This window comes from Gallus gallus, chromosome 17 (assembly GCF_016699485.2).
Source record: "Gallus gallus isolate bGalGal1 chromosome 17, bGalGal1.mat.broiler.GRCg7b, whole genome shotgun sequence".
Lineage (NCBI taxonomy): Eukaryota > Metazoa > Chordata > Aves > Galliformes > Phasianidae > Gallus > Gallus gallus.
In genome coordinates, this window is record NC_052548.1 from 6,359,145 (window position 1) to 6,376,145 (window position 17,001).

Genomic DNA, 17,001 nt, shown 5'->3' on the forward strand with positions numbered 1-17,001 from the left:
CATCATGAAATGGCAGTTCCTTAGAAAAGAACTAAAAACTGCTCTACATTTAAAAAAGAACTTTTCTTTAAATTTACTGCCTGTAACCAGATTAGAGAAAACACTGTTTACAGCAGTGTTTTCAATTCCCTGTGACTAACCACTGAAGTCCCCCACTGAAATCAGCTCTACTGTTAAACAACTCCAGTCCACATTCCTAAATGTCAGTGCAGTCCCTGGAGCAGAATTTGGGCTTTTTTAAGCAGTTACACTTCCTCGAAGCTAAAATGTGTTTTTTAGTGTGGGCTGTAAGGTACGGCACAGTTGTGGCTCCTTCCTGTGAATTTTTCAATACTACTTTTAAGGACCCAAACCTAAGAGCCAAAGCAGCAGTAAACAAGCAGCTTCTGAGCACAGCTGTGCCACACATGGGCTTGCACGAAGAAAAAAAACATTCTCTTTGTTTTAAAAAAAGAAAGGTTTATTTCAGAAGAAAGCTATGATCAACTTGCAGTGCTGGTGTTGTGTCACAAGGAGCTGATTTAGCTCCATCTACACCCAGGTGGATCCCCATGGTCAGCCACAGGCTTCCAGCCTCTCTGCTCCAGCTGCTGGCAGGAAAGGCCCAAACCCCAACCCCTCAAAACCTCCCACCTGTGTTTCAGAGCATGTCTGTCTGACCATAAGCCTTGCACACAGATTACAATTTTAAACCATGTGCACCATAGCACAGGGAAGTGAAAGTCAGTTCAGGCACCAAAAAAAAATCTGTTGACTTCATAGGAAATGCCAGAAAAAGACCTGCAATTCTGAACAGCGGTGTACGCAGAGCTGCTAAATTAATGATTTGTGACCTGTCTGTGAATAGTACTTCTAGTTCAGCTGCTCTTTCTACACATTGGATAATCCTCCCTCCTTCCAAAAAAAAAGGAATGGGCCACATCTATCAGAAACTGTACTTTTTGTGGTTTCACTGTGGGGTTTTTGACTGCAAATGACTTTACAGGTTGGGATTCCTTGGATTTGTCTGCATGTGATGAGAAAACACAAGGGACTCATCCACCAAACAAAACAAGTCTTTACATAACAGAACGTGCAATATAAAAGCGCAAGAAAGGAAGAAAAGAAAGAAAGAGAGGTATCCAGAGGAGAACTTACCCCGCGCTTTAGGCTCCTGAAGCAGTGGATTTTGGGTTTGGAGGTCATGAACTCGTTGAAGCGATGGGAGAGGGGTTCCTTTTGCTGCTTGGGAGACTGGGGGCCGTTGGGAACAGCAGAGGGTGAGGCAGAGGCAGGGGGAGGAGGAGGGGGCTGATGGGGGGATGTTAAAAGGGACATAAGCTACGTATAAGAGATGGAGAAGTGACAGAATAAAATCAAAATAAAAAGATAAAACACAAAACGAAAATAAGCATCAAAACCAATATTTGAAATTCAGAGAAAAAACAATTAAATAATTAAATATTAAAGGCCATGGTTCAAGAAGTGGGGGGAGAAGTATTTAGAGTTGTGTTAAATGAAGGTATGATAAAATTGAAGTTTTTAGTAAGTGATGCAACAGAAGAGTAACAAAGCATTTGACGGGAAGCTCATGCAGACTCTTCCATGCAGTGCTATCCCTATAAACTGCCCTGCTCTGCTCTGTGGACAACTCGGAATAATGCAAATGGATAGAGCTTTCAAATACCTGAATTTAAATGGATCAGATAAGGAAGGTACCTTAGTGCCCAGTAGCGTTTCTATTATCTGGAAAACAACAAACCACATTCCTTCCTGCTTTCAAATCATACCTCAGTAATGTGCATCAAACTTCACTTCTACAGATTCTATGAATTTGCTCAGGAGTTGGTCCCTGGTTTTTTTTTTTTTTTTTTTGCTTCTGGCTACACTAATGCAAGCACCAGACAGCCAACTTCTCTCTTCTACCAGCAAGAGGAACGACCCATTTTGATCAGGTAGGCTTTTGGACTATCAATGTCATTAGTAAAAGTGGCTTGATAAGGGTCAGAGCAAGGGTGAGATCAAAACAGTGAGGCTGCTCTGGGCTTCCATCAGTGTTTCTGTAAACTGATACAGTGCAGTCATCCTGACACATTCTGGTATCCTCAGATGTACGGTGCCATGCATTATGGTGTAAAATATGACAGTGAAATGAAAAAGGTTTAATGGATACGTAAGTTAACATGGTCTTTAAAAAGTCAACTGCTCAGTTAGCTGTGCTCCATTAGTTATGCTAAAGAAGAAAGAACCGCAGCAATTCCTTGCTTCCCACCACCCAACTGCAGAACCCAATGCACAGACTGAGGAGGTCACACAAATGAAAAGTCAAAGAGTTTTAGAAGTGTCAAAACAGTAATGACACGTTAAAGCTTCCCAGCAGTAACAATGTTAGTTAGCACACGTGACACTAAGTAAGTGGTATACAATTCCTTCTGAGTTAGGAACAGAAATGGACCATGGCAAAGACATGACAATTAAATAAATATAAAAACTGCAACATAATTAAAGAAATTACAAAGAAAAAACTTCAAAGATATATAAAAGAAAGCCTTAAGTAACCGAAGACTACAAAAAACCACCATATTAAGACATCAGTCATTAACTTTCTGAAACTAAAACTCTCTTCAAAATCTGTAATTGCCCAAATCTCTACACAAGACAGTGGCTATTGACTACACGCGTACTAGCTAACACCAAGCTCATGTTTGCAGGTCAGTACCTTATTTTTCTTGATGAATGGCCATAACTTGCCCTTGGATTTGCCACCAAACTTCGGCTCATACTTCCCATCCCCTCTGGAGTTGGAAAGGCTGGATTCGGAGACAGTCCGCTTCATGGGCTGAGTGAAGTCCTCAAAGTCAACATCTCCTGGAGGCTCAAACCCTGATTTAAAGGCTTCTATTACCATTTGTGAATCCTGAAATGGGACAGATCAAGAACAAGTGTAAGCATCTCAGGTGAAGGCTGTCAGCACAGTGGTGGTATAGCAGAGCAGTTCAAGGATAAAAATGCTTTTTTCCTATGGAGGAAAAAATCTTTAAAAGGGACTGGTCTCATCCTGGTAAATACATACTCATCCTGGTCCCACGTTCTGGAAGAGTTTCTCCTTCTGCTCCAAGATCAAGGCACGCTTCCTTGCATCTGTTTTCATTACCACAATGTGTTTTAAAAAGGTATGCAGGGCATATTATTCCACCAAAATGAGGCACTGTACCACGTACAGCTGAACACTCCCAGATACTACAGCCATACAGTGCCTGGGTACTCTCTGCAGTGGTTTTGCTTTTTCTTTTTCTTTTTTAACAGAAGAAAAAGATAAATCAAAACAAGAAATAATATATAGCATTCCTCCTAGTCAAGCCTACATACACAATTAATTATACATAAATGCATACTTGGACTTCAGCTTGCCAAAAGCATTTAGGTCTAATGGCCTCAGAAAAAAAGTTCTGAACACTTTTGATCTATGTGACTTCTCAGGAAGGAAGCTTTTTACATTATAGTGTTCTAACAGTTCTTAGTCTAAGATCATTATGGGAACTGTGCACACAAAAATCTTATTAGTCTCTGGAGAGGAGCACCATCATCCCGTTCGAATCAAAGGACTTGTTGCTTTGGAAGCATTTCACAGCTTCTGCTTACATCCACAGGCAAAACTGCATTCATGAGAAATCCAGTGGGATAAGCACATATTCAGAGGCCATATGCAATTAAGCAAAACACAGCTTTAAGAAAACCTTTGCAAAGGTATCCTGGGGAACGCGTAGCAAATTAAGGCTCAAAATCCTCAGTCTATCAGGCGCACTGTAGAATTCAGATACAGCTTATAAAGGGGGTAAAGCAACACTTTCTCCATTATCTCATCCCAGACTGACATTAAAGTCAAACTAAGCCTAAACATTTGAAGAGATTTTTTATAATCATGAAAGAAGAAAGAAAAGACAAACACACATGAGGTGACATAAAATCCACTGCTGGTATTTTATCCTATGCCTAAAGCCTTCTTTTCCCCCCTCATTTTTTTCCTCTGTTAATTGTACAGCGTTCCCTCTATTTAGTCAAAACATCCTTCCACTACGATTGAGCTAAATATAAATAGCATGCTCCACATATCACAAAGAGATAATGTCATAACAGGAACTCCTAAATCCGTAACAAATTAATTCTATCTGCTGCCGGAGCAAATTCTGCAGAGGTTCACTTAGCAGTCACTCCAGCCTACCCTCGTAATGCGACCTCTGCGTTGTTAGAAAGAACACACTGAACAGAAGTGCAGCTATAGCTGTAATAGGAACATGGGGCTAACCAGTGCTAACAGCTAATTCCAGAGAGCTTCCACTGCTTAGTGGGAGTTGTAAGGACTTCTATGAGGGCACAAAGCAATTCTGCTTGCACAGTTGCAGATTTCCTAGCTAAATCTGAACATTTGCCCATTTTGCTAGTGGGCACAAGGCAGAACTTTGTCATTTTTAAGCTGCAGAGAATAATCAAGTATTTTCCAGATATCGTTCTGCTTCTCAACACCATCTAATGAAATAGAGGCCTTGAAAATAAAGTGGTCTTTGAGAATCCTGCTGGCAGCTATGGACGGCAGGGCAGGCAGAGATGGCTGTGGAAAGGAAGCCTGCTGTTAGCAGCCTGCGCTTCCAGAGTTTCAGCCTAACTACAGAATGACAGCCTGACCTACTGCTGTGCTGCACAGGTCTGACATTGAATCACAGCGGTTCATAAACGCCATGGAAACCCCTTCATTGGTCAGCGTTAGCATTTAACCTGAAGTTCAGGTAGGTACTCATGTGAACTGCAAAGCTGTGCTTCCATTTTGTTTTTCCTTTTTAAAATACTAATGCCATACCATCAGCTGGGAAGGTTTTACTGACAGCAAAAAAAAGCTGCAGCACTTGCAGGTTCTTACATCCTCTCAGTTAGGGCTGACTCAGTTTGGTACACAAGGTAAAGCACCAGAACTGGTGCTCTCTCTGTAATTATTTTCTTTCTGACAAATACGTCCCCTGAACTTGCTTTGCTGTTAAATTCAAAGGCCTGGTTTCCAAACTGAAGCTCCCACACCAACAGCACAGCTTTCATTTACCCTCCCCCTTTCTTCAGCAACTCTATACACGATAGCTGGGTAGAACAAGTGACAATCAGACCAAGGAATACCAGTCAGGAGCTGTGCAAGAACTCCAGATGCAACACTGCATTTCCTCAGTATCAGAGCTCCTGCATCTCTAGTTTGGTGATACTGTGTACTTTTGTTTACAATTACCAGATCCCTGAGATCTCCTCCCAGCTGGGAAACACGTGTCTGTGTCAGCCCAGAGTTTCACATAAAGCTTTTCCTGCTCAGCAGGCTCCCAGTATTGCTCACCATTGTACTGGTTATGTTATCACCAGCTGTCCTTGCATTCAACTTGCCTGGAATCTGACCTCAATTTCAAAGCTGACTACAGCTCAGATCTAACTGATTTTTCCATCCAAAAAATTTCAGGCTTGAAAGGGATGAGTAAAGGAGATAAACTTCAATTTAAATCTTTCAAAGAAAAGAAACTCTTCTGATAGCAGTCTAAGAGCCAAAACTGCCTTCTTAAAAGTTTAACGTAGAGATGGGAAAGGTCTGCTGTAGCAGTTTGCATGACTGGCTGAAGGAGAACAAGATGTTAAACTGCCACTGTCAGCAGCTATGGCTGCTTATAAAGCGGTAGGACACACACCTTACAGAACACAGGAACAAGTGTACCTCTCTTATTAGAGTCAAGGTGAGAAACCTCTGTTCCAGAGACACAAAGCTCTCCACGATATTTTAAGACAAGAAGAATCCTTTATGCACATTTAGTTTCCCAGACAGAACAGGCTAAATCTTTCGTAATTGTTCAGCTGTAACAAATGCAGTTAAGTGCATTTCTGTCAGTACTTACAGAAGATCCCTAAGCTATCAGTGCTCACAGCAGCTCTTTCTAATGTCACACTTGTGCACGTGAGCCATCAGTGCAACACATTTGTGCACAAGAGACCAAAGTTGAGTACAAATTCACTCTGGCTCACATCCTCAGCTTAAGTGGTCTGTGTGCTTCACTTAGACTGTGCCTGAGGATTTGAGCACAGCGCAGGCGCAGTTATGAATCCCTCCCCAGTGATTTTTGCCACACAGCGCCAAGAGTTGCACCCCAAAAAGGGTACACTGTTCAAACATGGGAATTTGTGCTCCTTCTCCTACCCCAAAAAGGAAACAGTAACTTTCAGATTCCTTGGTTTCCCATGCTGCTCTCTGGGAGAGCAACCGCTGTGCAAAGGCAGGGGATTCATTTCAAAACCTCAGGCTTGTGCTGCCAATTAACTGCAGGCTCTGGACTCCGGGCACCGAATAGCTCAGAAAAGATTCCAGTGAAAAAGATGTATGGGAATTTCAAACAGACAGCGAGACACATGCTGTTTGTATTTGAAGCACTAATGCGATCCGTGAGAAGGGCAGAAAGAGCAGGCACAGGCCTCATTTACAAAGGGAGTCGAGCATTCTGAAAGCAAAATAGAAAACACATTTGCCCTTGTGCTAACCGAACATCAGGAAGCACAACTGAACTCCTTATCAGCCTTCATCAGGGAGGCTTATTTTTATTCCAACAATGATGTTGAAAATTAAGGTTTACGAGAACTCGTGTACAGATTGCTAGCAAGCCTCAATCCTTCAAATGAGGAATTTAAAACCAAGTAGAAATTTTGCCAGAACTGTTGCAATAATTAATGAAGCCAACATTTTAATTACTTCCATTATTAGAAGAGTACAGAACCCATCTGAATAAGAATTGGTGGTGATTAGATATCTGGAATAATGCCCATCATTCTCCTTATTCTGGGCAGAATTCTAATCTTCAATAACAGTTATTTCAAGAAGTCATTATCCTATCAAAAGGAGAGAATATTCCTAAAAGAAAAGAAAGCGTGGCATTTCCTGATGTTAAGTAGATTTAGGAAATAATCTGCCTCAGACAAAGTAGTTTGGGACAAGAGCCCATTATTTGAGTTGTATGGCTACAAAGCCCTCGCGCTGCAGCTTGGACCCAGCATTTAAATCTCTATGCACAAAGTGATCAGCTCTAAATATGATGATCAGCAACACAAGCAACGTAGCACTTACATTCTTGTGATCAACTGATTCTGCAGCCTTTGTTATTTCATCCAGACACTTTCCAATGATAGGGATCACTTGGCGGTCAACGTCTGCAAAAGTTTTCATGGATTCACCTATCCTCACAATTCTTCTTTCCTCCATCTCTTGTATTTTCTAAAACATGAGATTGCAGTCAGATCAATAGGCACTTCACAGTTACAAACAATTCTTCTCCCTACCATACACTGGCTGCTTTAAAATGCATGGTTTAAATATATATATTTTTAAGAACAGACAAAGGCAGTAATTGGTATGGTTCCTTCCAACATCTCAATACCATTCCAGGAGCAATCTGTGTTACTGTTACAGGGAACTTATCCATAAGTTTTGTATGTTAAAAAATGCTAATTTGTCAAAATGCCAGTTTTAGATATTTGTTAAGAGTGGTTCTTAAAGTTGTTAACATAATTGCTGGAACAATAAATTCTCTTTCATTTTCTTGCACATTGTGAAAGATCTTATTTTCATTCCACTGAAGATTTTTATTCCCTTGGATTTTTTATTTCCCCTTTGCCCCAGAGAATGATTTCTGGTTTACAGGCAGCCATACACACCATACTGCTTACACGTGTGCTTCTCAACATATGCTCCCTGTTCCTCAGTGGATTCAGTGTCACAATCTCCAGCATCTATTGCATGGACCTCTGATTTAGAACAGAGGGTAAGTGGATGTGGCATAACACTATTAAGACAGATTATAACAACAGGATACAGAAGGGCTTGAACAAGAGCTGCCTGTTTCGTGTAAGACTGCAGGAATCTTACAGAACACCATCAACCTAAAAATCCTCATTGCCTTCCCTAATACACAAGAAACAACAACAATTCAATAGTTAAAGGAAATAAATCCTTTGCAATCCATCTGTTATTTCAGCAGCTAATAGAAAGCACCAGAAATTATTTGTTAGTTGGCAGCTAAAAGGATGTGTGCACAACTTGCACGCTGATCTACGAATCAGAGCATTCACTGCATTTAGCATTAAATACAAGTACACTGGCAGACTTGTATATGTATAAAGCCAGAGATAATTTATCTGAAGATACTAGTTCGAAATACCAAGAGCAAAAGGTGTCCATCTAGCTAAGACGTTCCAGTTATGAATAAGAAAATGCCTATTTGCCATGCAAGTATTAGTTATTTGTTATCAGATGATAAGCATGTGACATTTCCTCTCCTTAAAAAGGGTGCATGTTCCACTTCTTGACTCTTATGACCCATTACAATGGAACAGTCATTTAGAACTTCTGTTCTACAGCATTAATCTCTCTTTGTTCAGCCAAGCACACTGATAGCTTTTTTGTTCTCTGTCTACTGTCTTTCTTTAAGCATCATAAGACAGCAAGCTTCCTTAAATTCTTTGACATTCACTATCACAGAATTATTGGAGTTTAAATTTAACATCTGCGAAGTCTGATTTCAAAACAGGTTATAAAAGACCATGAAGCTTTACAGATGTAAGAACACCCCAGCTGTCTCCTGCTCCAACAATGCAAATAATGCTCTCATTCCGCAGCTGCACAGACACAAGAGCTTCATACAGCAAGATTGTGAACAATTCCAAAGACTATCATAATCTGTCATGACAATTCATTGTCTCCTTCCTCAGAAGAGAAGGGCAGAATTTTTCATACCAAGCTCTCCATCTCTCGTGTTGGCAGACTGCATAGAATAGTTGCTAATGGGGACAAAAGTTACTAAATAAAAGGCAAGATCCAAGAACTGAGCCAACAAGCAACACATTCCTTGGCCTTTATCATGAGATTCTGAACTTCTCTAGAACAGTGTCAGTGAGCTTTACCTGGAAGATGTTTGGTATGTGTGTGTAGTAATGATCATGCTGCTCACTGTTGAACTTCTGTAGAGTGGAAGAATATTCTGCTTTGCTGTCTTCTGCCATTTGATGTCTCAGCTGGGCTTGCTGTCTTGCCTAAAAAAAAAAAAGTCAAAATAAACTTTTAACCTATACCACTTGGAACTAAATGACGTTGTGTGACTCATCTTACCATCCTCACAAGTAGGCAGCACAGAAACATTAGCATACGGGCCTCTGAACACTTCCACTTTTGGCTTACTCTTACCCAAGAACATTTGGGAACCATTGTGAACCAGCACGAGTCTGCAGTGCGTACTGCTGGAATTCAATTCTCTTTCTTCTGCTAAACACAGCAGGGTCTTGCCTCCCTGTCAAACTGGCATATATTCCTGCCTGTTCCTACAAGCCTTTAAATTTCAAGTTTAACTTAAATTGGTGAATATCTGGCACACACACAAGACTTGCTTTCCTACTCTGCCTAAGAAGCGATAGCTCTCACAGCTCAGACGCATCATCAGAATGAACATCTCTAGACGTTTTCTATCTTCATAGAATAAACCTTCTGCCACCGATCGAGCAGAAGGGAATGCCAGTTTCCTCGGGCTAGCACATGGCCCTTGATGCTTGCAGCTGCTATCCTTTTCTTGTGCAGCAATATGTTCCTTCTATGAATCACTCTGCACTCAGAAACAGCCTCTCTTCATACTACATGTCAAAGACTGTACCAAGTTTGACCCTCTAGGATCCTCCTTCAGGGCAGGGGCTTTTTCAGGACACTTATGGGCACTTCTTCCTCCACCGAAAGCTCTGTCAGACGTCACCTCTGTTCTTTAACACACCGCTTACCTGTTGGCTAGCAGTACGTTTTGGAGATAGAGGAAGGGCAAAACAAATATCTGTCTCATTTCACATGTCTCAGCCAACATATTCACAACAAAACATCTTAATTCATGCTCCCACTGCGCTCTCTGCAAAGTCTTATCTCCACTTCCTTGAACAGAGCTGGCACAAATTATGCAGGGAAACAGGAGCCCAAGGAGCAGCTGAGACACAACTCCTTCCTATTTTTACCCATGCAGATTTGCTTTGCTACCCAGCATAGCACAGCACTGGGCAATTGCCCCCCTTCTTTGCCTAGAACAATCTGTCCTTGAGTGACCCTCTCTCTAGTATTTTCAGATTTTTCTCCTTACAGTTCTGCTTCCTAAGGCCTTCTGTTATCCGTTTCACTGCCCAACATTACTCCCTAGCTGACTATCCCATCTGTTTATTTTAGCTGCCTTTTCTTTCCTGTGGTTGGCCTTCATAGAGAAGCTCTTCCTTCTCTCTCTCCTTTCTGTATAGCTCCTGCCATCACTCCCTACCCCACGGTCACTTAAGCCTTGAGGTCCCTCTCGTGCTCATTCACAACTCGTTCCATCCGTCCATCCAGGCTCATTAGGCTCCCACATACCCCCTGCATCTCAAACACCGCCCTCAGCCCCACAAGAGCCTGCTCCATAGCTGGGGATGAAATCCTTGCTGCAGAGGTCAGAGGGAGCCCAGCCATTTGGCTTTGGAAACCCAACCCATCCTGCTCACACTCCTTTTTCAGACACTTTGGTTTCCTCACCCTGTGCTGTCTACCTTGCTGCAGAACAGAGCTACAGGTACTCAGAAGAATTAGGTTTCGATCATTCCCTCAAGTTTCTGAAAAACCTCTTTAAGAAAGAAGACTGTTTAAAAAAAAACATTTTCCACTATTTCAGGGAAAACAATGCAACAAATAATTTTAATGTACTCTGAGAAGTGGGCTCCCACTGAATACAATTCAGAGTGGGGTTATTCTTTGAACTGTTCCAGGCAGACAATAGTTTCCTGACAATAAATCCATGAAATACCAAATCATGGAACATTTTAGTAATCCTAACTGGAAGCGAACAAATTCTGCCAGAAGGTTTCAAATGTCAACGTGCAAATAGGCTTCCCTTCCATCTGCCCAGCTCACACATCTCACCTAATAACTTACTTTGACTTGATTCAGTTATTTTTGTGAGTGCTGTCAGCTGAAGTAGTTTCCTAGATCACCTTTCACATTCTTTCTACAAAAATAATAATTCAAGCAGAGCAACAAAATGCTTGGCAATGAATGCAACACAGCAGATGAAAAAGCAGCATAAAATGAGAAAGACTGCAACTATAACTAAATAAAAACCTCTGATAAGGAAAGCTTTCAGCTTTGCTTGTTCTCCAGGAGCTTTAATTGCCCACCAGGTCCTGCAACAGAAGCATGCGTAACACTGACCTGCTGCAATGAAATCCCACGGAGCCACAGCAATCATTGTCTGCCCAAGTGCTCTGTATAATTTATTAAGCTTTATCATCCACATATTCACATAAAGCTACATTAAACACAATGGAAAACAATACAGCCTTGTACTACAAGCAAAAATACACCAAGAAAACAAAGTCAGGCACAGAAAGGCTGACAGCTGTGAGAAGAACCTCCTGGGCTCTTCCTCAAATCCCAGCTGCTGGAGATCAATATTCATTTGTAAAGACCAGTCTCTTCACCTACCTAAGAGCAAGCCATTGTTTGAACTGACTTCTCTGGAAGGCCCAGTCCCACTTACACAGCTCTCTTTATTTATTTAAGTAGCTCAACTCAGGAATTTGTCCCTTAACTCTATTGTTGAAACCAAAAAACAAGGACTTTACTGTTACGTATTCCCAGGCAGCCCCAGCAAACATTCAGCCAGAGTTCTTCCTCATGAGCAACCTCATTGGTTGGGTATGAGCAAAGTCACTCTGAACTAAATGCATGCAGGAGGAGATGCTCTGTTTCCAAAACTATCTTAACTGGCCCCAAATAAGAGAAGGCAGGAGATGAATAAGTAAAATTGGGTACATTCCAAAACCACAGATTTTTGTATGAGAGTCCCAGTGACGTTTTGTTTCTGCTGGCCATTTAATGCATTTGGCAAGCTTCAAACAGCTAAAATATTTTTCCAATGAGGTATTTTGGTTCTTAAAAATATTTTTTAAACGTCTAGAATTTTTTTATTACTTCATTTGAGTATGTCATTGACTCTAACATCATCACTTCTAGTCGTAAGATGCAATTCGGTTAGTCCTAGATTTCTGTTTTCTGCTGAAGCACAGTGATAAAAAAATGAGTTGATGACCTTAGGTTTCATATTCAGTGTAACAGATACAGCAGCCTGGATCTGCAGAGTCACAGGAGCTATTTCAGGAGTAATTTACAGTTGAGCTTCACAGAAGAGTATATTTTTGCTTTCTTCACTGCTTGGTTTTGCATGCATACAGCTTCAAAGATGCTACTTCTCAGGCGTTAGAATTAACATTAAAAAATCTACTCTGAGTGGCATTCTCAGGAGGAAAGGCTTTGGAATACCAGACCTTGCTTTCAGGCAGGAGGATGACACTGACATAGCTTTCAGTTGGCTCACTTCTCCTCTTAATGGGGCTGGGATGATGGAGCATGAGCTCAGCTTTCCAGCACCACATGCGAAGTCTCTGTCTCGATCAACAGACTGCCAGATCACTCCTGATTACAGCAGAACTTAGGGCTAGGTACTCATACTGCTAGGCAAAAAGATCCCCTCCTCTTGAGAGGAGGAATAAATGGGGTCACATAAATACATAAATGAGGTCGCTTGCAGCAGCATGAAAAAGTAGAAAAAAGCATATCCATTATAAGGGTTTGGGGGGAGAATAAAAGCAGCTTGCTTTTCTTTGTGAAAGGTGCTCAGATTCTGTGCATATTTGTTGAAGAAATTCATACCCCCTTCCCTCCCCCCCGAGTGGACCTCTGTATCACCTTTTAAGCCCCAAATAAACATGCGCAGTGTATACGAGCACAACCTCCCCTCCAAAGTCTATTTTTCCTTAAGGTAATTCTTCTCTGAACTCACACTGCAGCAGTGAAACCCAGAGGTCACATATGTTAATGCACTTCTCATGAGGAGGAGCACTCCTAGGGATGAAGGACAGCCCAGCATCTGCAGCACCATTAACCCTGCAGCAAGTGTGCTGGTAAGCTTCAGGTTTCCACTGTCACGGCAATTCAGATTTAAACACGATCTTATCAAAGCAGTATTTTCTATAACTAACTCAGAAAAAACAATATGTAAAGGAAGCATAGGAGAAATCTAAATATATACATACACACACACATACATGCACATATTTTCTGCCATTCCTGTATCCAAAACAAAAAAGAATGAAGGATATTTTGCTGATAACAGTTTTGTAAGACGCATTCCTGAAACAGCAAGAGAGTCAATAGACACACTGTCTTTTAGGTTTACACAGACAAAAAAATGCAGCTCCTCAAGGCTGTGATGGTGGGAGTGATATGAATAACTGAAAAGGGCAGAATAAAGCTTTGGCTGCTATTAAGCTGATCCGCACTGAGTGGCACAGCTCAGCTTCTCAGCTGCTGCTCTCTCCGGGATGGCAGTTTCCAGTCACAATGCTGGGGCAGCTTGCTTGCTTCTGCCCCTTCTTTTTCAAACACCAACAAACCCAGACAGCACGTGAGATGCATCACCGCCAAGCCACTGTCTGCCAAAATAGATCTGTCTTTGGGAAATCCAAGAGCAGACCAAAACGCAAACACAAAAATCCACCCCTCTTCGACTGCCCAATCCCTTCAAAAATAAGTTAATGATAAAGGCAGACTTGAACACTTGACCAATTTCAGGAATGCTCTCAGTAGCTCACAGAGTTCTCAGCTGCAGGCTCCGGCTGTCCCTGCCCAGCTCACACTGCTGCTGTGCTGTGAGCAGGCACCAGCACCACCAGCGGTAACGCTGGCAGCATTCATAGAAGCATTAATAACAGTGGGAATGCTGCCATAGGCTCGGACACAGGGCCAGGACTGCAGGCTTTGATTTACACAGCCTCCAAGTCAAGCTCCTTTGTTTACTATTTTACAATAACCAGTTGGGTCTCACTGAATTGACAAGCAAAGAAAAAAAAAATTGCTTTCCTGAAAGCAAGAAGGCAGAATGGGACATGCAAAATAACAGATGGGAAAGGACAAAGACAAGTCCCTACTTTCAATACTAAAAGGAATAGAGAAAAAATCGTGGATCCTTGAAAACCTTTGGCTGAGTAAAGTATACAAATGAGCAAAGAGCTGATGTAATGGAAAACCTTCACCATCAGCTCTCAGAACTGTTATCTCATGAGTTTGCAGTCCATCTAATTCTGCAAGATAACAGTAGTACACACTAATAGTCATAGAGTCACAGAACGGCCTGGGTTGAAAAGGCCCACAGCGCGCATCCAGTTCCAACCCCCTGCTATGTGCAGGGTCGCCAACCAGCAGCCCAGGCTGCCCAGAGCCACATCCAGCCTGGCCTTGAATGCCTGCAGGGATGGGGCATCCACAGCCTCCTTGGGCAACCTGTTCAGTGCGTCACCACCCTCTGGGGGAAAAACTTCCTCCTAATATCCAACCTAAACCTCCCCTGTCTCAGTTTAAAACCATTCCCCCTTGTCCTATCACTATCCAACCCCGTAAACAGTCGTACCCCCTCCTGTTTATACACTCCCTTCAAGTATTGGAAGGCCACAATGAGGTCTGCCCGGAGCCTTCTCTTCTCCAAGCTAAATAAGAGATGTACTAAAGCATCAATCCACCACCAGAACTCTTAATGAGAGACAACACAGCAAGCACGCTGCACAAGGACCCTGCTCTTAAATTGCACTGCTCCCATCTGCACTACTAACAAGAACAGGATTGCAGCTAAGGCTCACCCAGCTGTGTCAGCCCTCTGACACTCACAAGGCCAGTTCTGCAACATGACCAGAGACAGCCTCAGCTGGTTAACGGAGCACAACAGCTAGAGGTTACCAGGAAGCTCATGCAAGTGGACAAGCCCAAGCCTTCACTGGTCTGGCTTCAAACCTCAGTTCTGTGGCAGACTCCCTTGCACAAATCTGAGTGCTGCATTTCCCACACAAAAAAACCAAAGGTACTGCTATTTCTTTTCCCATCCCATTGATCCTGTCAATTTAGTGTGACAAGTGTTCAGAACCATCTAAGGGAAGACCATTATGTAAGAACTGAGAAGAGCAGCAAGCACAGCTGTGTTATGCACCAGAGGTACATCAGGACACAGCTCCAAGGCTCTACAGAAACTACTGTGCCCTGAACCCAGAATGTGGTCTCCTTCCACAGCCATTCTCATACCACAGATACTAAACGCACAAACTGCCAGGGTGACCAAATGGTGAAATGTGGTCAGATGGACAAATCTCTGCTGGCCCATAGCACTGCCTGGAGAAACACAGCCCCATGAGGATACCTCTAAATAAACAAATCAACCTAATTTGTTACAAAGGAATTAAGTGTTTGCACAGTGGATACTTGGAACCGAGCAAGGAGAATGCTAGAGAAGCATCTGGAGCACTGGCTGACTGTTTAAATGATTCCTGGAGATCTGTTTAGTTCTAGTAACAAAAGCAATTATATTCTGCAGTATATAAATGTAAGTATGGAATATAAATAATGGAAATTATTTCAGGACTGCATAATACATCTGTTAGATCATACTTTGCATACTGGGCATGGCTCTAGCCATCTCTCTCCAACAAAGATTTTACAAACACTCCCAATGCAGAAGGAATAGTTCAGGCTAAAGAAAGCTACCAGATGAATTTAGTAGCCTCAGCACCCACCTTTATGGGTACAACACATGCACTTAAACTGAACAGCTTACAGACAATTAGCTACATTCTGAGGTGTGCTTCTTTTCCCTCCAGTTCTTCTACAAAGAAATCTGTCAAAATACTTTTTGATAGAATAAAGAATGACTGCAGAGCTGTCCAACCACATAGCTTGAACTAATTGCTTTGCATTAGCTAAGAATGTCACTTATACTACACTTTCAATTCTCACTGCAGTCAATCCTTAATTCAGAGTTGTTCTTAGCTCTCCCCGTCACAGCCCTGCCTCGCTCGCTCCATTTAGCAATCCAACTCCCAGTAGAGCTGCACTGTTATGAAATGTCAAATTGTCACGTAGGGCATTACTGCAGAGGAGTACCTCAAAGAGGAAAAGAAATTCAGATGGATTTCCTTATCCTATACTAAAACTGACTGGTGCTTCTGTTCCTTGATCTCCTAACACCACATACAGTGTCTGAATGGGACTCAAAAGGATATTTAGCATGTTTTGCAGAGAATGCTGCTGCAGTCATCAACTCTTTATACCAGAAATCAAAGCTCATAAATGAGCCACAGTTCCAAAAGGGAAACAGCTGCTGTATCATTGCAAAGTGCTGCTGATGGCAGGTTGTAAACAAGGCTTACTCTACCAGAAATGCAAATACAGCGCTAAGGGACTCCCTTCACACTGCACTGCCGACTGGGAAGACAGTTCAGAAAGGAGATCGGGGTCTGCATAAACCAGGGAGATTGTGTTAGTATCAACGTAATGGCTTTAAACCATGTTACCATGAAAACATTGCCCTTGAATCGCTCGGAATTCGGACCCGCTTCACAAAGATACAGGAGGGTTCAGTCAGTGCTGTCAGTGGACAAAAAGGAAAGCAGCTGCCCAGTGAGCACAATGAAATCTCACCACTGTGCTGAGAACATGAGCCTTATGCAGTACCCACCTCTCCCAGTGAGAAACGCACAGATGAGGGCCCTCTGGAGCTGTGTGCAGGACTAAGCTGTGCTCACTGTGCCCACATGTTCCACTGAGACATTGCTGCTGCACTTCTGTGAATTCACAGCTTGCAAAGCATGGAAGCAAAGCCTCTAGAAGCATTTACTGCAGTAAGTAAAAGTATTCACCACACCAGAGACAGAAACACTGCAGAGTTTTTCCAACTTCTAACATCATCTTCCTGTGGCACTGCATTTCTTAAGTGTACGTACCACGAGCTGGTTAAGTGAATGAAACAATACACTAAACCCCACTGCCATGGGGCAGATGGCACAGCATGTCCTGAAAGATAGGGCTAAGTAGCCACGGTCTGCAGAAGGAGGGCACCCACCACCTCTGGCTGTGCTGCAGTGTAC

General features: G+C 42.4%; 1 protein-coding gene across 33 annotated transcripts in view; it reads right to left on the reverse strand.

The window, feature by feature from the left end:
- Window positions 1–17,001, reverse strand: part of FNBP1 (formin binding protein 1) — a 93,475-nt gene that overhangs the window by 22,620 nt on the left and 53,854 nt on the right. For 21 of the 33 annotated variants that reach the window (XM_040649344.2, XM_040649343.2, XM_040649357.2 and 18 more), the window contains 4 exons: window positions 8,947–9,075; window positions 7,115–7,261; window positions 2,699–2,896; window positions 1,138–1,320 (listed from right to left, as the gene is read on the reverse strand). In XM_040649344.2, the coding sequence (XP_040505278.1) occupies window positions 1,138–1,320; window positions 2,699–2,896; window positions 7,115–7,261; window positions 8,947–9,075 (657 nt within the window). The remainder of the gene's footprint in view (window positions 1–1,137; window positions 1,321–2,698; window positions 2,897–7,114; window positions 7,262–8,946; window positions 9,076–17,001) is intronic. The other 12 variants (XM_040649361.2, XM_046901912.1, XM_046901910.1 and 9 more) reach the window with 3 other exon arrangements.